Here is a 21,053-nt window from a genome sequence, read left to right on the forward strand (position 1 = left end):
CTATATTTTTTCCCATTATATGGAGATAAATGGCCAGCCACTTTTCTCTGGTTCAGCCAAACTGTGCATCCTCTGCCTTAAACTTTAGAATGGTGATTCTTGGACGAGGGCTGTCTGCATTTCCTGGAATTGCTCTATGGAGAGCTCTGTCTGTTTCCACAGGGGCTGCTGCAACCTTCCGAGGAATTGGCATGGCCTGCCTGGTGATCCTCCTTCTCTTTGCCCTGATCCAGTGGCTGGCAGTGCCAGATGAGGAAGAAGGTGACCATCTTGTTCTTTCTTGATGGGGAAGTTACATATGCCCATTAGAAACCCAGAAGTGGTTAAAAAGTATACAACGGGCTCACTTGTCTAGGTTTTCTGAGTGGCATATATATGCTGAATTCACGTACCTTTGTTAGAAAGAAGCCATCTATTATATTAAAAAGAATCACGTAGCTTGAGGTTTTCTTGTTTTTTATTTCTTTATCGTACAAGGTACTAGGGAAGTATTTGGTTTTAAATTCCCATGGTATTCAAAAGGTATTTCAACTTTTAGTCAGAATAAAGGCTATAGAGTAATTTTACCACTAAGGATAGGGAGTGGTATTCATCTGTATGCTTTTGCCTTAATTCTGGGGGAAATTCTGAAAGTTGACATTTCCCCTGAACCAGGCATGGCCTTTATTAAAGTTGTTATACAAAAAGGAATGTGTATCAAACACAATGTGTAGATGAGAACAAGTTGACTCAACCTTTTCATAAAAAAGGCCAACCAGTACAAGGAAAACATTCTTTCTTAGCTCTCGGGTCCCAGAGCAGGGATTGTCTTCTTTGGGTGCCAATGTCCTTTGAGGAGCTTTGGCCTCAGTTATCTGAAGTGCTTCTGTTAAGAGAAAAACTAGCTTGTTACAGAAACCTCAGAGACAGATTTTAATCTCAATAAGTTACTCAGAAAAAAAGATCAGTACTTGTTTTTCTCATTTTTGTTCTTTTATAATCCTAACTGGATCATCTCCCTTACCCATCCTCAATCCCAGCCTTTTGTAAAAGGCCAATAAAAATAGCTGTCATGTGGCTTTTTTGTATTGATGCTTATCTTTATAATGGTAGTCCTATAACTAGGCTTAAGGCAACACTCACTGTAACCTATGCCCCACAGCTGTTATATCTCAGTTAAATGAAAAATAGGTTTCTTAAGTAAATATAAACTAATTTCTATTAAGTTCTTTAAGGAGACCCTAAAAGATAAACATCTTGTTTATTTATTCAGTACTTGCACCGAGTAAAGAAGTCCTTGATAAAGAATAATTTATTAATTTTACCAAACACACTAGCATGGATTTATGGGAGTTTTGGTTTATTATTTTTCTACCTTTGTTTAAATATATAGAAAATTCTGAAAATGATTTAAGTATTATTTTCTCTCCAGACAAGACAATGTTGGCAGAAAGGATTCCTGTTCCCTCTAGTCCGGTTCCCATAGCAACCATCGACTTGGTGCAGCAGCAGACAGAAGATGTCATGCCACGCGTGGAGCCCAGACTTCCACCCAAGAAAACCAAGCACCAGGAAGAACAGGAAGATGTGAACAAACCAGCCTGGGGGGTCAGCTCTTCTCCTTGGGTGAACTTTGTCTATGCTCTCTACCAAATCAAAGAGATGATGCAAGTAACAAGAGAAAACCGTGCTTCTGAGATACAGCCTTTGCAGGTAAAGTTCCTCTGCTGGGTTAGCAATACTGCCTGTCACTGAAGACACCGTAAGTGGGATCATTTGTTTTAATCACTCATTTGTCAATTAACAAGATTTATTGACAGTCTCATGAGGGATACAGACGTGTAAACAAATAATCTCAATACTCTGTGGAAAATAGAGAGACATCTATGAGGTCCCACAGAGAGAAAATTCTGCTTTATGGAGTGGAGGAGCCTTCCATAGAGGACATGCTACTTCTATTTCTCGAAAGAGATAAATAAATCCCTTCTGATCTTATATATTTCTTTAAAATTTCAGTGTTGATAGGATACCAGTTGCAATGAGCATATATGGTTCTTGCCTTTAGGGACTATATTCATTAATTTCTGTAATTTCAAAATTCCAGTGGGGGCATTATATATAATAGAAGCACAATAAATATTTGTTTAATTAATAACGTCAACTATTGTGTAGGTCTAACAGGACACCTGACTCAGTGGAAATATGGTTATATAGGTGGCCTTATCCCCCAAAATATAAAGTGTGATTTCTCTTGTCCCTAGAGGAGTGGTCTCTCCTAAGTAAAGTCGAATCATACTGATAAAACCATATAGATGATTATATAATTGATGCTTTATCCTGACTTTGGAAAATGAGTCTGACTTCCATGAATACTTCTGCCAAACTAATAAATCCAGCTCCCCCTGTTTTTATTAATCACTCCCTTCTACTTGATAAATCCTGTCAGCTCTATATCTAGAATAGCTTGAGAGTACACATAAAAAAATAAGGGGGGAAACGTAAAAATAAAGAAAAAGCTCAGTGTAGTGGCTTATACCACTGGAAGGCCAAGGCAGGAGGATTACCTAAACCCAAAAGTTCGAGACCAGCCTGGGCGAGATAGTGAAACCCCATCTCTACAACAAATAAAAACACAAAGAATTAGTCAGGCATAGCAGCATACACCTATAGTCCCAGCTTGTGGGGAGGCTTGAGGAGGAAGAATTGCTTGAGCTCTGAAGTTCAAGGTTGCAGTGAACTGTGGTCATTCTACTGCACTCCAGCGTGAGCCACAGAATGAGACCCCCATCTTTTTAAAAAAATTTTTTTGAGTAATTCTCCTTCTAGAAAATTTTAACTACTTTAATTAAATTTATCTTGAAGTTGTAATCTAACATAAAGTCTTTGTATAATTTTAACTAAATCTGTTTTTTCACTGATAACCACATACATGCAGGTCCATTGCATGATCCTGTTTATTAATTTATCAGGATAATAAATTTACACAAATCCTGTACTCAGTCAAGAACTAGACATTAACTTTGCCTAACAATTGCAATCAGTGTAACCTGGCTTATTGTACCCTCAATGAATCCCCAACAATAAAAAAAAAAAAAAAAGAACTAGACATTAGGGTGGGAGGAACATATAGAGGGTTTTTAATACCTTGAAGCAGGAGAAAGGATGATTGCTGCTTGAGTAGCAATGTTTTCAAAACTTTGTGCTCATCCTCATTTTCACAGAAGCCATTTAAACTTAAGCAGCATTAAACATTTTTCAGGTATATTAAGATTAATAAAAACAATCAGGTAGTTATTCCAAAGATGACATTATTCTAAGTTTTTTCTTTCATATTTTAGAATCAGTCACTGAAATAATACTTTCTTTTTGGCACTCAGCTATTTGAAGTGATAGGTACAAAACTTGAAGGAAATGTCATTTAAAAACAAAAATGTGATTCCTGACTTATAAAACCAATATGGCAGTCTATAGAAATTGCTGCTGGGGCTCAGTGCCCATAGCTTAGTGAGTAGGGAGCCAGCCACATACACCCAGGCTGGTGGGTTTGAGCCCAGCCTGGACCTGTTAAATAGCAATGACAACTGCAACCAAAAAATAGCTGGGCATTGTGGCAGGTGCCTATAGTCCCAGCTGCTCGGGAGGCTGAGGTAAGAGAATTGCTTAAGCCCAAGAGTTTGAGGTTGCTGTGAGCTGTGAGACTCTGTCTCAAAAAAAAAAGAAAAAGAAATTGCTGCTGGAAGTATGCTAGCATGAGTGTGTATACTCACAGTTATTTACAACTAGTGACATAAGTGCATGTTTACGTTCCCTTTTTTATATGGATTAAATTTCAGCGTATTTTGAAATCCCAAATAGACTCTTAATGATAGGAAATTCTTTGCCTGGCTCTGCCTCCAAGGCCAAGAATCCCTTATTTCTTTGCTATCAAAGTATCTTCTGACTCTTGAATCCTGCTGCCTGAGCAGGGATCCCGAGTTCGTTGTTCTGTGGTGTTTGCCACGTGGCTGGGGGTGCTCAGTAAATGTTTGCTGATGTAAATTGTTCGCCAAGTAGTAACAGGCATTTTGGCAGTGATGTTTTTTTTATCCGCAAGACACATCTGCTTATAGTGTTTGTGTTTTTCATGCGGCTCTGGCAGTTGCACATAGGAAAGGAGATGAAAGGTAAGACATTCTATCCTTATTCCTCTATCACTTGGTCCCTGAATGGGCACTTGAGGATAATCTCCCCATGTTTCCTGTATCTTCCTTGAAAACATATACAAAATTTGGATTGAATTGCTGTCACCGACTGGGGGGCATCTCCTTTTTCTTCCCTCCAGGAGACCAGTGAGAATCGGGAAGATTCTCCAGCTGGTAGGGCCCAGCCTGTCCCATGTGAGTCTCAATCTGACACATCTACAAACCAGCCATCCCCTGACGCTGCAGCATCTCAGACACAGACTGGCCCCGCTCACCCCAATGTGGACCTGCGCGCGGAGGAAAGTGAGGAACAGCAGGCTCAGCCAGCTGAGGGAGGACACTGAGGGCATCCTGCTCATCTCACACCCTGCATGTAACTGGGCTCCTCTGCCAGGACACAGGGCCAGGCCCCAGTGAGGATACACTTTCCCCGGGAGGAGCACAGCACCGCATATGCTTCCAAATACTAAGCTCATTAACACAGAAACACACACAAAGGAGCTACAGTACATATTGGCAGGAAAAGGGAAATGTCCATAATCCCATTGGAACTACAGCAGAGAAATGGAGTTCAGTGAGGACTTTTGGTTCTTTGGTTGGGTAGGTTAAGGACAACAGGACTTCTCTGCCAGTGCAGTGAGACTTGAAACCAGCAGTTACACTAAGTAAGGAGAGGGTCTGAAAGTGTTTCAAGGTGAATGTTCATCTAACTTCCCTCTTGTGATTATTTATTCTAATTATTTGGTTCGTAGCAAACTAGGAAGAAACAGTACATCTCTAATTTTGTTTTTCTTAAGAACCATTTAAAAAATTACAAGACATATTTAAGAAGCAACCATATAAAAATTAGTAGCATATGCTTTTTATTTAAAAACAAAACGTTTCATCAGAAACTTTGCATATCTCTAGCAAATATATTTTTATATGTGTATGGTATATAATGAAAAGAGTCAATTCTTTGAGCAACAAAAGCTGTTGTTGACTACTGCAAGCTAAGCTGAGCTTTAAAATGCCTTTTGTTTTAAATGGGCTTTGAAAAATACCAGAAATGAGGGAATATTTCAAATCAACCAACTCAGTATCCTATGGCTTGATAGAAAAGAGTTTACTAAATGTATCGATACTGTAAATAGCCTCGACTGCTGTTTACTATTTTATAGTGATCTGGGCTCTCATCAGCTGATGGAATAAAACAAAAACAAAAACATCACTGAATTCCTAAGAGTTCCTTTAATTAAGCAGTACTATTTACAAATAACAGTATAAGATTTAAGTGCCTGGGGGAGGGATATAATTTTTAACAATTACACATTGGTTAGTTTTGTTTTCATTTTGGTGAGGAGAAGGTGGTAAGTAGGAAACCAGGAATGGAAAGGACGGCAATAAGGAAAAACTGTACTTTCCATCAACTAAAGAAAGAAATCTCAGTATATTCTTTCCCATGAAGACATAGTCAGACACAGTCAGACACTGGACAATTCAGATGTGGGTATGCATCTGTAATTATCACCACTGTAGTCAGAACAATGGCCGGGTGAATCACACATAAAGCTTGCTGCGGAACACAAAGAACCTGGGGGTCTGGGGGGTGGCTGTGGAGAAGGGAACATGGCTTTAGCTGAATGAAGGTGAGTTACACATTTGTATTGTGAATAGTAGCGGTGGATGAGGAAAGAGTAGAGTTAGAAAGGAGCGACTTACCTTCCCCTCTGGCCCTGACCAGGCAGGATCAGTTGTAAACTGAGGGCTTTTGCATGAGCCCACGTTCTACCCAATACTGCATCTGGGAGAAGAAATTCTGTGCTTGGGTATCTAGCTTCACCATAAACGTAGCTTAAAAATAAATAACTGAAAGAAATGGAATTAAGCAAATAGTTACTTTTTGCACTTGAACTGAAAAGTACTGTATTGTAAGTTATGACTCATTTCAAGTGACCTTTAAAATCAGATGTATTTATTATGCTTGTGTAATTATAGAAATAAAGAAATGGGTGACAGGCTGAACCTCACCTATGAATGTACAGTATGTGGATTTGTGAAAATGACTGTAGGAAGTCAAAAACTTATACTGTGTCTTGTGTTTACAGTTCTGATTTATTCCTTTGAAAAGACTGCTGTTTTGGAAGTACACAGTTGACATGTTGAAATAAAAATAAATACATTTTTAAATATTTCTTAAATGGTAAAGATGTGACCAAATAAAAGCCCTTTACTCTGTAATGAATGAGGCAAATTCATACACCTTTGTTAATGGAACATTTACTATGATAGCCAATTCAGTAATGCAGTAATTTCAGCTTTTTAAGCTGAAACCTTCCCGAGTTTGTGGACTTTGTGACTCCTCCTTCATGTCCTCAAAGTGCCATGTTATTTTAAAAAATATTAAAGTGAATTCAAATTAAATATTGATTTGAGAATTTTATAACCCCTCTTGAGATTGCTGGAAATACCCAAGGGTGTCACAAAGCCCAGGCTGGCAATCACTGCCTTAAAGACTTCCCACTCTTTCCCCTGTGATTATAGATACAGGAAATTATCCCAGAGTTCTGAGTTTGTGTGGATCCAAAGAAGTTAGTTAGTGGTAATTTTTAAACTACCGTATTCCTCAAGTCCTTAAGAAGTCATAGATTAGAATACACATTGTCCAACAGGCAGTAAACTTTATGAAAAACCTAAGGAATTCATAGGAAGAACAATGCTGCTTTACTGACTTGTTAATCCTGCCTAAGTCCCATGACGTAGACAGGTGGCTAAAATCTTCCATCTGATTACAGTTCCTTCCAGTAGTGCAGGGCTGGGGGCTGCTGTGGACCATGATGTAAGGAGTATTCCCCTCAGCTGATTGGAATGTTAACAGTGAATCTGGAGAAAGGGAAACATATCCATGGATATTGGGTGCTTGTTAGTGCTGACAAGACTATTAATTTTGTCTTTACAAAAACCATAGGTGGTACATATCACTATCCCAATTTTAACCATGAGGATTCTGAAACAGTTCGAGTTACAACACCAAAACCTCAGTCTGCTAGGCACCTCCCCCCAAACCTAAGCCGGGAGGCTGTTCCCTGCTCGTGCTGTGGGAAAGCAAGCAGTAAAGCAGTCCTGGCTTAAACGGTTACCATACATGCCTGATGTGTGTCTGTAACTGTATTCCCATTTAGGATTTCTAGGTATTTCCAGATTCCTAGAAATCCAGCACCTTCAAACTTTGTTAATTGTGAGAATAGCAGACCCATCACACTCTGGAGGTGACTGGGTAGTTCAGTAACTGCAGAGCTATGGAAGTCAGGAAGGGCAAGCAGACGCACATCCATGGCTCAGTCCCTCCAGGCAATGGCACTGTGTGACAGCACTATCCAGGAGAACTTGCTGGGAAGATGGAAAGTTCTCTGTCTGCAATGTCTAAGTGCTGTTGTACTGTATATAGCATGGCACTGTAGATCGGGAGAAAGTAATATGATTATAGATGTAAGTGTTATCAAAATACAAGCACTAGGCCTTGGTGGGGGAAATGAGCCACATTGGCTATGAAGCCCTGGAAATGTGGCTAATGTGTCTAAGGAATTAATTTCTAACTTTAAACAGCCACATGTGGCTCATGACCACCACAGGTATAGAGGAAGGGATCACCACTGGGCGATCTCTGGGCCTCAGTTTCCTCATCTTCAGGATAACAAGGTGGAGCTTGAAACTGTTATTCTGTGAATATAATAGCATGCTTGTGACAGAGCTGACTGTAAGGGAAGAAAAGGGTGCTTTTCCATTCAGAAGTTCTTCAGTCTTTTGGTGCATGGGCACAAGACAAAGGCTATTTCTGAAGCCCAAAATCATGCCTGTATTTCCTTTTTATTTTTTAAATTTTTTTACTGCTAGGATAAACCAGGTATCATGCCTGTGATTTATTTTATTTATTTATTTATTTATTTTTAGCAAATCTTTAAGAATATCCAGCTGAAGAATTCCACACCATCCAGGCAGTTGGGAGTGCCTAGATGGGTACAGAATATAGGGTAAAAGAAAGGGGAAGTGGTTTCTCAGGTCTGAAGGTAATGGACAAACTGTGGCTATGACAGAGGAATAATAATTGGAAACATACTGATCTGTAGCATAGGGAAAAGTGACCCAGCTCTGGAGGGCACCTCTTACCCAGCTCCCATCTGCTTTGGGCAGCTAATGTCAGACCACTTGCCCCAATGTGTCTCTAGGTTAGGTCCCAGTTTTTATGGGGCAACGCAGGAACCTTACAGTGCTGGGGTTAGGAGTGTGGGCCCAGGGGTCAGCAAGTTTGGATTTGAGTCCCAGCTCTGCCAGTCAACATTTACATGTACAGATGACCTTTCTAGGCCTCAGCACTCTCCTCCATATTATGGTCTCTGTTTTACAGGTTGGTTTGATGTTCAAATGAGATACCTGACCAATAGTGCACCCTCCATAAATACTGTCACTGTGTGGCAAAAGGCCCAGGGCAGGAGGAGTGCTAGCTCATTTCCCTCACCAGGGTCTAGCTCTTAGTAACCCTGGTTAATACTTAAATCTATAATCACGTTATATTTTCCCAATCTACAGTGTCATGCTATGATATCCCGTAGAAGCTCCATAGTTGACCACCTCCTTAAGTTGATCAAATTTTCATAGACAGACATGTACCACATACACGTGTCAGTACAATAGGCCTAGTTCCTTATGCTGACTACCTCTATATGTTGACCAATTTGTTATAGTCCCTGAGGTGGTCAACTACAGAGATTCTACCCTATGTACCTACATCTAGTAAGCTGTATAATAAAGCATTCAGTCCGACACGCATTGTAAACATTACATGGTTAGAGATGAGTTGGTTAAGAGATAAAATTAAGTAAAAAATGACAAACAAGTGACATAATGGAATGTCCAATTTCATAAGGTGATGTCTGTAGTGAGAGGAAAAGGGTTTATGGGCGGCACCCATAGCTCAGTGGGTGGGGCGCCAGTCACATACACCCCAGCTAATGGGTTCAAACCCGGGCCAGGCCAGCTAAACAATGACAACTACAACAAAAAACAGCCTGGCGTTGTGGTGGGCACCTGTAGTCCCAGCTACTTGGGAGGCTGAGGCAAGAGAATTGCTTAAGCCCAGGAGTTTGAGGTTGCTGTGAGCTATGACATCACAGCACTCTACTGAAGGTGACCCAGTGAGTAGTGAGACTCTATCTCAAAAAAAAAAAAAAGGGGGGGTTTATGTTCTATAACTTTTGTTTTACTTTTTCTTCTTGGAAGCAAAAAAAAAAATGAACTCTATAATTATTTAACATTATATACCATACTCTCCCAAATAGTTAGCTGAGAATGCTATTCTTTGAAACTGTAAACTTATATTTGAAAAAGGTCAGGAATTTTTTTTGTTGCCTGAAAAGATCAATAGAGTCCCAGAAAAATAACCTCTAGACCAGTGCTACTTGAAGTGTAGCGCTAACCCTAACCCTAATCCTGGTGGGCTGGTGCTGTCCGTGGACTATTGCTGGTGTATAACAAAACAGAAATTAAGCATTTCAAAACATGTATGGCAATTTGACGTTGCCATGATCACTGTGCTTGTGTTTTATATGTCTTTTTAAAATTATTTCATTTTTCTGATTATTTTTAATCTGTCCTATAAAAGTATTACTTGTGATGAATTGTGGGGAATTCACCCAGCCAGCCCGAGTAGCAATGACCTGGACCACGTCTACAGTGTCCACAGATACACTGTGTGCAGTATACACACATGCAAATGTGCCTGGTGTGTGCATAGCTAATCAGCAGATGTAGTCACTCGTGAATGCCTCATTCATGAGGCAGTTTCCTCAACTAACTTTTTAAAAAGATGACGATAACCATAGTAGAAAGAACATGGGCCCTGGGTGCAGACACACTGGAGTTCTCAAGTTCTGACTGTACCACTTTGTGTCCTTCAACAAACTTCTCTTACCTTGTCTGAGTCTTTCTTCGGCTGAAAATGGAAATAATAAAAATACATCACACAGTGGTTATGAGATTCAAATGAAAAGCATAGAAGATGCTTAGTAATGATGGATCTGTAATAAATCTTCATACTCTATCCCTTTCTCCTTTTGATCGCTGCCTTTTTTGGAAGATAGATCATATCTAAAAAATAAACAGATGCCTCAGATTATTTGAAGAAGAAACAGAAGAGCAGCTCACTGAATGCATCTTCCAAGATTTATCCCAAATCACTGGTGACCTAGTGAGGTACCACATTCAGGCATCAGAACAAAAATATGCAAGGTTATCTTAAAATGACTTGACTCCTAGGCCAGAGAAAGACTAAAGATTTTTGAGCAAAATACATGCCCACCAGAGGAGATGAGACAATGATCAATCACAATAGATCAGAAAAACAGCAGTCACAGAGAGGAAAAAGTTGGCAGGGCCTGCAAAGTAAGTGGGGAGGTCATCTCATTAGCAAGGCTAGCCCCACTAGGGAGTGTTTGCATTTAATATTGGTATCACAATATTAAAAATACGTCATTTCTATAACAACTTCCCTTTGTTCTGTTTCTGTTCATCAAGCAACATTTTTATTATAAGTTGACCCCTCATAAATCTGTCTTCTGAGAAGAGAAGCTGCTGGTCATATCAGTTCAAGTGTTTTTATCCTTAGGTCAATTATATTTTTTGCTGTGAATCACTATATTTTGGGGGGGTTATTATTAAATCATAGCTTTGTACATTAATGCAATTATGGGGTACAATGTGCTGTGTCACAGCCCACCGTTGCCACTGCTTGTCACGGCCCGGGTATGGCCAGGTCTTGGGCCAGCTTAACGAGATTCTGGACGTGGACTGCTAAACTACCTTGCTCAGAAACAATTGCTCTTAGGTGCCCGAGGGCTATCTACTTTAGTAGGAGAGAGAGAGTCTTAGAAAGGGTAAAGCAGTCTTAGAATACGTCTTAGTCTTTAGTACAGCTTGGTAATCTTCAGCCGAGAGATGCCGTGCTGGCGTTCTGCAGGCAGGAGAGGAGACAGAGTAAAAGTAAGCGGGTCTGTGATAGAATGCATGTGCTCCCGACTGCTTTCTCCTCCAGCCTAATATAAGGCTGATCTCATGCCTCTCCACACCACAGGTGTAGAGACTGCCAATTCACCAATGCTCTCATCCTGCGAGCTCTCATGCTTCTTAGGAGAGCTAAATCCCTCTGCATGTCCTTTTCACCAAGGTGTTCCATTATTGAGCTATACAGGTGTTTCTTATAATTCTCACTCCTCCTAACCATAGGCTATACGGGCTGCTACAGTCCTGGTTTTATATACCATTTGAAATATTTTCATCAAACTGGTTAATATCGCCTTCACCACATTTTCTTATTGTGTTAAGGCATTTATACTCTACACTTAGTAAATTTAACATGTACCCTTGTAAAATGCACCGTAGTTGTGTTCCCACCAATTACTCTCCCTCCACCCATTGTCCCTCCTCCTCTCCCCTCCTTCTCCTCTTTCCCCTTCTTCTTGGGCTATAATTGCATTAATGTACAAAGCTATGATTTAATAAAAAAATTGGTTTCATAGTAGGGCTGAGTACATTGGATACTTTTTCTTCCATTTTTGAGATACTTTGCTAAGAAGAATATGTTCCAGCTCCATCCATGTAAACATGAAAGAGGTAAAGTCTCCATCTTTCTTTAAGGCTGCATAATGTTCCATGGTGTACATATACCACAATTTATTGATCCATTCATGGGTCATTGGGCACTTGGGCTTCTTCCATGACTTAGCAATTATGAATTTAGCTACAATAAACATTCTGGTACAAATATCTTTGTTTTAATGTTATTTTTGGTCTTCTGGATATATACCTAGTAGAGGAATTGAAGGATCGAATGGCAGGTCTATTTTTAGATCCCTAAGTGATCTCCAAACATCTTTCCAAAAGGAACGTATTAATTTGCATTCCCACCAGCAGTGCAGAAATGTTCCCTTTTCTCCACATTCACGCCAACATCTCTGGTCTTGGGATTTTGTGATGAGGGCAAATCTTACTGCAGTTAGACGATATCTCAAAGTAGTTTTGCTTTGCATTTCTCTGATGATTAAGGATGATGAGCATTTTTTCATGTTGTCTAGGCCATGCGCCTGTCTTCTTCAGAGAAGTTTCTCTTCAAGTCCCTTGCCCACCTTGAGATGGGATCACTTGTTCTTTTCTTGCTTATACATTTGAGTTCTCTGTGATTCTGGTTATTAAACCTTTGTCAGAGACATACCTGCAAATATCTTATCCCATTCTGAGAGACGTCTGCTTGCTTTACTTACTGTCTTTTTGACTGTGTAGAAGCTTTTTGGTTTGATCAGATCCCAGTAATGTATTTTTGGTGTTGCTTCAATTGCTCAGGAGGGTCTTCCTCATAAAACATTTGCCCAGGCCAATTTCTTCAAGTGTTTTACCTGCACTTTCTTCTAGTATTTTTATAGTTTCATGTCTTAAGTTTAAATCTTTAATTCAGTGAGAGTCTATCTTAGTTAATGGTGACAGGTGTGGGTCCAGTTTCAGTCTTCTACAGGTTGCCAGCCAGTTCACCCAGCACCATTTGTTAAATAGGGAATCTTTTCCCCACTGAATGTTTTTTTTATTTTTTATTTTTATTAAACCATAGCTGTGTACATTAGTATGATCGTGGGGCACCATACACTTGGTTCATAGATCGTTTGACACATTTTCATCACATTAGTTAACCTAGCTTTTGTAGCATTTTCTTAGTTATTTTGCTAAGACCTTTACATTCCACATTTACTAGGATTCACATGTACCCTTGTAAGATGCACCGCAGGTGTAATCCCATTAATCCCCCTCCTTCCCCTCCCTTTCCCCTTTCTCCCTATCTTAGGTTATAACTGGGTTATAGCTTTCATGTGAAGGTCCTACATTAGTTTCATAATAAGGGTAAGTACATTGGGTACTTTTTGTTCCATTCTTGAGACACTTTACCTAAGAAGAATATGTTCCAGCTCCATCCATGTAAACATGAAAGAGGTAAAGTCACCATCTTTCTTTAAGGCTGCATAATATTCCATGGTGTACATATACCACAATTTATTGATCCATTCGTGGATCGATGGGCACTTGGGCTTTTTCCATGACTTAGCAATTATGAATAGGGCTGCAATAAATATTCTGATACAAATATCTTTGTTATGGTGTGATTTTTGGTCTTCTGGGTATATGCCCAGTAGGGGGATTACAGGATTGAATGGCAGATCTATTTTTAGATCTCTAAGTGTTCTCCATATCTCTTTCCAAAAGGAATGTATTAATTTGTATTCCCACCAGCAGTGCAAAAGAATGTTTTTAATGGGCACATCAAAGATTAAATAATGGTAAGTAGCTGGGTTCATCTCTTGGTTCTCTATTCTGTTCCATACATTTACCTCTCTGTTTTTGTGCCAGTACCATGCAGTTTGATCACTATTGATTTATAGTATAATCTGAGGTCTGGTAGCATGTTTGTTTTTATTTATGAGTAATGTCTTGGCTATTTGAGATTTTTTTCTGGTTCCATATAAAACAAAGTATTATTTTTTTGAGATCTTTAAAGTATGACAGTGGAGTTTTAATAGGAATTACATTAAAATTGTATATTGCTTTGGGTGGTATGGACATTTTAACAATGTTGATTCTTCCCAGCCATGAACACGGTATGTTTTTCCATTTGTTAACATCTTCGGCTGTTTCTTTTCTTAGAGTTTCATAGTTCTCTTTATAGAGATCTTTCATGTCCTTTGTTAGGTAAACTCCCAAACATTTCATCTTCTTCGGTGCTACTATGAATGGAATAGAGTCCTTGACTGTTTTTCAGCTTGACTATTGTTGATATATATAAATGCTACAGATTTATGAGTGTTGATTTTGTAACCTGAGACCCTGCTGTATTCCTTGATCACTTCTAAGAGTTTTTTAGTAGAATCCCTTGTGTTTTCCAGATATACAATCATATCGTCTACGAAGAATGAAAGTTTGATCTCTTCTGAACCCTTTATGGATACCCTTGATCGCCTTTTCTTGCCTAATTGTGATGGCTAAGATCTGAGTGGAAATGATTTAAATCTAACTCCATTCAATACAGTATTGGCTGTGGGTTTGCTGTAGATGGCTATTCGTTTAAGAAATGTCTCTTCTATACCTATTTTCTTAAGTGTTCTGATCATGAAAGATGCTGGATATTATCAAAACCTTTTTCTGCATCAATTGAGAAAATCATATGGTCTTTGTTTTTTATTTATGTAATGAATTATGTTTATAGATTTACATATGTTGAACCAGCCTTGAGACCCTGGGATAAAACCCACTTGGTCATGGTGTATAATTTGTTTGATGTGTTGCTGGATTCTGTTTGTTAGGATCTTGTTGAATATTTTTGCATCTATATTCATTAGTGATATTGGTCTATAATTTTATTTTCTTGTTGGATCTTTTCCTGGTTTGGGGATCAAGGTGATGTTTGCTTCATAGAATGTGGGTAGTATTCCTTCTTTTTCTATATTTTGGAAAAGGTTGAGTACTAGTTCCTCTTTAAAGTTTTGGTAGAATTCTGACATGAAGCCATCTGGTCCTGGGCTTTTCTTTTTTGGGAGATTTTGTATAGTTGATGCTATTTCAGAACTTGATATAGGGCTGTTGAACATTTCCACTTCATTCTGGCTAAGTCTTGAAAGGTGGAATGCTTCTAAGTATTGGTCAATTTCCTTCAAATTTTCATATTTCTGAGAATAGAGTTTCTTATAATATTCATTAAGTAGATTTTGAATTTCTGAGGAGTCTGTTGTTATTTTGTCTTTCCCATTTCCGATTGATGAAATTAGAGATTTTACTCTTTTTTTCCTAGTTAGGTTAGCCAAAGGTTTATCTATTTTATTGACCTTTACAAAAAACCAACTTTTAGATTTATTGATCTGTTGTATAATCCTTTAGTTTTCAATTTCATTTAATTCTACTCTAATTTTGGTTATTTCTTTTCTTCTACTGGGGTTGGGGTTGGAATGTTCTTCCTTTTCCAGTTGCTTGAGATGTCCCATTAAGTTGTTAACTTCCTCTCTTTCTGTTCTCTTGAGGAAGGCTTGCAGTACTATAAATTTCCCTCTTAGGACTGCTTTTGCAGTATCCGAGAGGTTCTGCTAATTTGTGTCTTATCATTTTGTTCCAAAGATTTGGTAATTTCCTTCTTAATCTCATCTTTGACCCAGCTATCATTCAACATAAGATTATTTAGTTTCCATGTTTTCGTATGAGTATGAAGATTCCTTTTGTTACTGAGTTCAACTTTTATTCCATTATGCTACAAGAAGATGCAAGGAATAATTTTTTAAATTTGCTGAGGTTAGACTTGTGACCTAAGATGTGATCCATTTTGGAGGATGTTCCATGAGCTGATGAGAAGAATGTGCATTCAATTTTGTTAGGATAAAATGTTCTGTAGATGTCTGTTAAATCCAAATGTGGAATGTTAAGTTTAAGTCTAACATTTCTTTGCTGAGTTTCTTATTGGAGGATCTATCCAACACTGTCAGAGGATTGTTAAAATATCTGACTATTCTGTTGCTGGAGGACATCAAGTTGCTCATATTGAGGTGCATTCTGGTTGGGTGCATAAATGTTAATAATTGAAATCTCATCATATTGCATGTTACCCTTAAAAAATATGAAATGACCATCCTTATCTTTCCTTACATTTTTTGGTTTAAAGCCTATTGTATCTGCAACTAAAATTGCAACATCTGCTTTTTTCTGATTTCCATTTGCCTAAAATATAGACGACCATCCCTTTACCCTTGGTCTATATTTATCTTTTAAGGTAAGATGAGGTTCTTGTATGCAGCAGATATCTGGCCTGAGTTTTTGTATCCAGTAAGCCAACCTGTGCCTCTTTAGAGGATAATTTAAACCATTCACATTGAGAATATTGATAAGCCTGTTGGAATTTTGGGTATCAAGTTTTTCGAAGTCCAGTGGACATTTTTCATCCTTTCTCCACTGTGGAAGTTAGAATTTGATCAACAATTTCTTAGGTTATAACTGGGTTATAGCTTTCATGTGAAAGCCATAAATTAGTTTCATAGTAGGGCTGAGTACATTGGATACTTTTTCTTCCATTCTTGAGATATTTTACGAAGAAGAGTATGTTCTAGCTCCATCCATGTAAACATGAAAGAGGTAAAGTCTCCATCTTTCTTTAAGGCTGCATAATATTCCATGGTGTACATATATCACAATTTATCAATTCATTTGTGGATCGAGGGGCACTTGGGCTTTTTCCATGACTTTGCAATTATGAATTGGGCTGCAATAAACATTCTGGTAGGGATGTTGGGAGGGTGGAGGGAGGGTGATTGGTGGGATTACACCTGTAGTGCATCTTACAGAGGTACACGTAAAACTTAGTAAATGTAGAATATAAATGTCTTAACACAATAACTAAGAAAATGCCAGCAAGGCTATGTTAACCAGTGTGATGAAAATGTGTCAAATGGTCTATAAAACCAGTATATGGTGCCCCATGATTGCATTAATGTACACAGCTATGATTTAATAATAAAATAAATAAATAAAAAGTTCTGAGGGAGGGGCGGTAAACCCGGCCCCAGCCAGAAACTGCAAAAAAAAAAAAAAAATTTCTGGGAGGCGGAGCAAGATGGCAGCCGAGTAACAGCTTCCTTGCATCTGGGCACCGTGAGTCTGGGGAGATAGGACTCCAGGCATCCCTGGCTGGTGGGAACTGCCTATCATCACTCCTATGAAGATACAGGGAGTCAGCGAGAGACTTCTGGACCCCAAGAGAAGGACGAAAACAGTGGAAAACCGGCAAGTGGTCGCGTGTGTTCAATCCGTCTAAACCCGCCCACAACTTCCACAGGCACAAGAACTTAAAGAGCAAGAGGAAGTGAAAGGAAAATTAGGGCAAGGAAACAGATAAAAGAAATCACTCATGAGGAAGAATCAGCAGAAAAGTCCAGGCAACATGAAGAACCAGTCTAGAACAACCCCACCAAGGGACCATGAGGTAGCTACTGCAGATGATTCCACCAGTATAGAAATGTTAGGAATGACAGAAAGGGAATTTAGAATACACATGTTGAAAACAATGAAAGAAATGATGGAAATAATGAAGGAAATTGCTAATAAAGTGGAAAATAACCAAAAGGAAATCCAAAAACAGAATCAAATAAGAGGTGAACGATATGAAGAATATAAAAAGGATATAGCAGACCTGAAGGAACTGAAACAGTCAATTAGGGAACTTAAAGATACAATGGAAAGTACCAGCAACAGGTTAGACCATGCAGAAGAAAGAATTTCAGAGGTAGAAGACAAAGTTCTTGAGATAACTCAGACAGTAAAAGAGGCAGAAAAGAAGAGAGAGAAAGCAGAACGTTCACTGTCAGAATTATGGGACTTTATGAAGCGTTCCAACATACGAATTATAGGAATTCCAGAAGGGGAAGAAGAATGCCCCAGAGGAATGGAAGCCATACTAGAGAATATTATAAAAGAAAATTTCCCAAACATCACCAAAGAGTCTGACACACTGCTTTCAGAGGGATATCGGACCCCGGGTCGCCTCAACTCTAACTGAGCTTCTCCAAGACACATTGTGATGAACCTGTCCAAAGTCAAGACAAAAGAAAAGATTCTGCAAGCTGCCAGGAGTAAGCGCCAGTTGACATACAGGGGCAAATCCATCAGAGTGACCGCAGACTTCTCTAATGAAACTTTCCAAGCAAGAAGACAATGGTCATCTACCTTTAACCTACTTAAACAGAACAATTTTCAGCCCAGAATTCTGTACCCTGCTAAGCTAAGCTTCAGAATTGACGGAGAAATCAAATCATTTACGGATATACAAACATTGAGGAAATTCGCCACAACAAGACCAGCTCTACAGGAAATACTTCAACCAGTTCTGCACACTGACCACCACAATGGATCAGCAGCAAAGTAAGAACTCAGAAATCAAAGGACAGAACCTAACCTCCACACTGATGCAAAAGATAAAACTAAGCAATGGACTCTCACCAAATAAGACGAATAGAATACTACCACACTTATCAATTATCTCAATAAATGTTAATGGCTTGAATTCCCCACTGAAGAGACATAGATTGGCTGACTGGATTAAAAAACACAAGCCATCCATTTGCTGTCTGCAAGAAACACACCTGGCCTCAAAAGACAAATTAAAGCTCCGAGTCAAGGGTTGGAAGACAATTTTTCAGGCGAATGGAATTCAGAAGAAAAGAGGAGTTGCAATCTTATTTTCAGATACATGTGGATTTAAAGCAACTAAAGTCAAAAAAGACAAAGATGGTCACTTTATATTGGTCAAGGGAAAACTACAACAAGAAGACATTTCCATTCTAAATATTTATGCACCCAATTTAAATGCTCCCAGATTCTTGAAGCAGACCTTACTCAGTCTGAGCAATATGATATCTGATAATACCATCATAACAGGGGACTTTAACACACCTCTTACAGAGCTGGACAGATCCTCTAAACAGAAATTAAACAAAGATGTAAGAGATTTAAATGAGACCCTAGAACAACTATGCTTGATAGATGCATATAGAACACTCCACCCCAAAGATAAAGAATAAACATTCTTCTCATCACCCCATGGAACATTCTCCAAAATTGATCATATCCTGGGACACAAAACAAATATCAACAGAATCAAAAGAATTGAAATTTTACCTTTTATCTTTTCAGACCATAAGGCACTAAAGGTGGAACTCAACTCTAACAAAAATGCTCAAGCCCACCCAAAGGCATGGAAATTAAACAATCTTCTGTTGAATAACAGATGGGTGAAGGAAGAAATAAAACAGGAAATCATTAACTTCCTTGAGCATAACAACAATGAAGACACAAGCTACCAAAACCTGTGGGATACTGCAAAAGCAGTTTTGAGAGGAAAATTCATCGCTTTAGATGCCTACATTCGAAAAACAGAAAGAGAGCACATCGACAATCTCACAAGAGATCTTATGGAATTGGAAAAAGAAGAACAATCTAAGCCTAAACTCAGTAGAAGAAAAGAAATATCCAAAATCAAATCAGAGATCAATGAAATGGAAAACAAAAGAATCATTCAGAAAATTAATGAAACAAGGAGTTGGTTTTTTGAAAAAATAAATAAAATAGATAAACCATTAGCCAGACTAACTAGAAATAGAAAAGTAAAATCTCTAGTAACCTCAATCAGAAACGATAAAGGGGAAATAACAACTGATCCCACAGAGATACAAGAGATCATCTCTGAATACTACCAGAAACTCTATGCCCAGAAATTTGACAATGTGAAGGAAATGGATCAATATTTGGAATCACACCCTCTCCCTAGACTTAGCCAGGAAGAAATAGACCTCCTGAACAGACCAATTTCAAGCACTGAGATCAAAGAAACAATAAAAAAGCTTCCAACTAAAAAATGCCCTGGTCCAGATGGCTTCACTCCAGAATTCTATCAAACCTTCAAGGAAGAGCTTATTCCTGTACTGCAGAAATGATTCCAAAAAACTGAGGAAGAAGGAATCTTCCCCAACACATTCTATGAAGCAAACATCACCCTGATACCAAAACCAGGAAAAGACCCAAACAAAAAGGAGAATTTCAGACCAATCTCACTCATGAACATAGACGCAAAAATTCTCAACAAAATCCTAGCCAATAGATTACAGCTTATCATCAAAAAAGTCATTCATCATGATCAAGTAGGCTTCATCCCAGGGATGCAAGGCTGGTTTAACATACGCAAGTCTATAAACGTTATCCACCATATTAACAGAGGCAAAAATAAAGATCACATGATCCTCTCAATAGATGCAGAAAAAGCATTTGATAAAATCCAGCATCCTTTTCTAATTAGAACTCTGAAGAGTATAGGCATAGGTGGCACATTTCTAAAATGGATTGAAGCTATCTATGACAAACCCACAGCCAATATTTTACTGAATGGAGTAAAACTGAAAGCTTTGCCTCTTAGAACTGGAACCAGACAAGGTTGTCCTCTGTCACCTTTACTATTCAACGTAGTGCTGGAAGTTCTAGCCAATACAATTAGGCAAGACAAGGAAATAAAGGGAATCCAAATGGGAGCAGAGGAGGTCAAACTCTCCCTCTTTGCTGACGACATGATCTTATACTTAGAGAACCCCAAAGACTCAACCACAAGACTCCTAGAAGTCATCAAAAAATACAGTAATGTTTCTGGGTATAAAAGCAATGTCCACAAGTCAGTAGCCTTTGTATACACCAATAACAGTCAAGATGAGAAGCTAATTAAGGACACAACTCCCTTCACCATAGTTTCAAAGAAAATGAAATACCTAGGAATATACCTAACGAAGGAGGTGAAGGACCTCTATAAAGAAAACTATGAAATCCTCAGAAAGGAAATAGCAGAGGATATTAACAAATGGAAGAACATACCATGCTCATGGATGGGAAGAATCAACATTGTTAAAATGTCTATACTTCCCAAAGCTATCTACCTATTCAATGCCATTCCTATCAAAGTACCTACATCGTACTTTCAAGATTTGGAAAAAATGATTCTGCGTTTTGTATGGAACCGGAAAAAACCCCGTATAGCTAAGGCAGTTCTTAGTAACAAAAATAAAGCTGGGGGCATCAGCATACCAGATTTTAGTCTGTACTACAAAGCCATAGTGGTCAAGATAGCATGGTACTGGCACAAAAACAGAGACATAGACACTTGGAATCGAATTGAACACCAAGAAATGAAACTAACATCTTACAACCACCTAATCTTTGATAAACCAAACAAGAACTTACCTTGGGGGAAAGACTCCCTATTCAATAAATGGTGTTGGGAGAACTGGATGTCTACATGTAAAAGACTGA

At 38.6% G+C, this 21,053-nt stretch overlaps 2 protein-coding genes across 4 annotated transcripts in view; one reads left to right on the forward strand and one right to left on the reverse strand.

Moving 5' to 3' along the window:
- MFSD6 (major facilitator superfamily domain containing 6) overlaps nt 1-6,565 on the forward strand; it is a 74,069-nt gene extending 67,504 nt beyond the window's left edge. For 2 of the 3 annotated variants that reach the window (XM_053597352.1, XM_053597353.1), the window contains exons 5-7: nt 163-261; nt 1,412-1,692; nt 4,301-6,565. In XM_053597352.1, coding sequence (XP_053453327.1) covers nt 163-261; nt 1,412-1,692; nt 4,301-4,504 — 584 coding nt within the window. In that variant the 3' untranslated portion in view covers nt 4,505-6,565. Of the gene's footprint in view, nt 1-162; nt 262-1,411; nt 1,693-4,117; nt 4,143-4,300 lie in introns of all 3 variants that reach the window. The other variant, XM_053597354.1, reaches the window with a different exon arrangement.
- A 122-nt stretch (nt 6,566-6,687) lies between these two features.
- NEMP2 (nuclear envelope integral membrane protein 2) overlaps nt 6,688-21,053 on the reverse strand; it is a 46,778-nt gene continuing 32,412 nt past the window's right edge. Inside the window, exon 10 of the transcript XR_008381228.1 lies at nt 6,688-7,022. The gene's annotated coding sequence lies outside the window, so the exon portion shown is untranslated. The remainder of the gene's footprint in view (nt 7,023-21,053) is intronic.

The sequence above is a fragment of the Nycticebus coucang genome, chromosome 7, assembly GCF_027406575.1.
Source record: "Nycticebus coucang isolate mNycCou1 chromosome 7, mNycCou1.pri, whole genome shotgun sequence".
Taxonomy (NCBI): domain Eukaryota; kingdom Metazoa; phylum Chordata; class Mammalia; order Primates; family Lorisidae; genus Nycticebus; species Nycticebus coucang.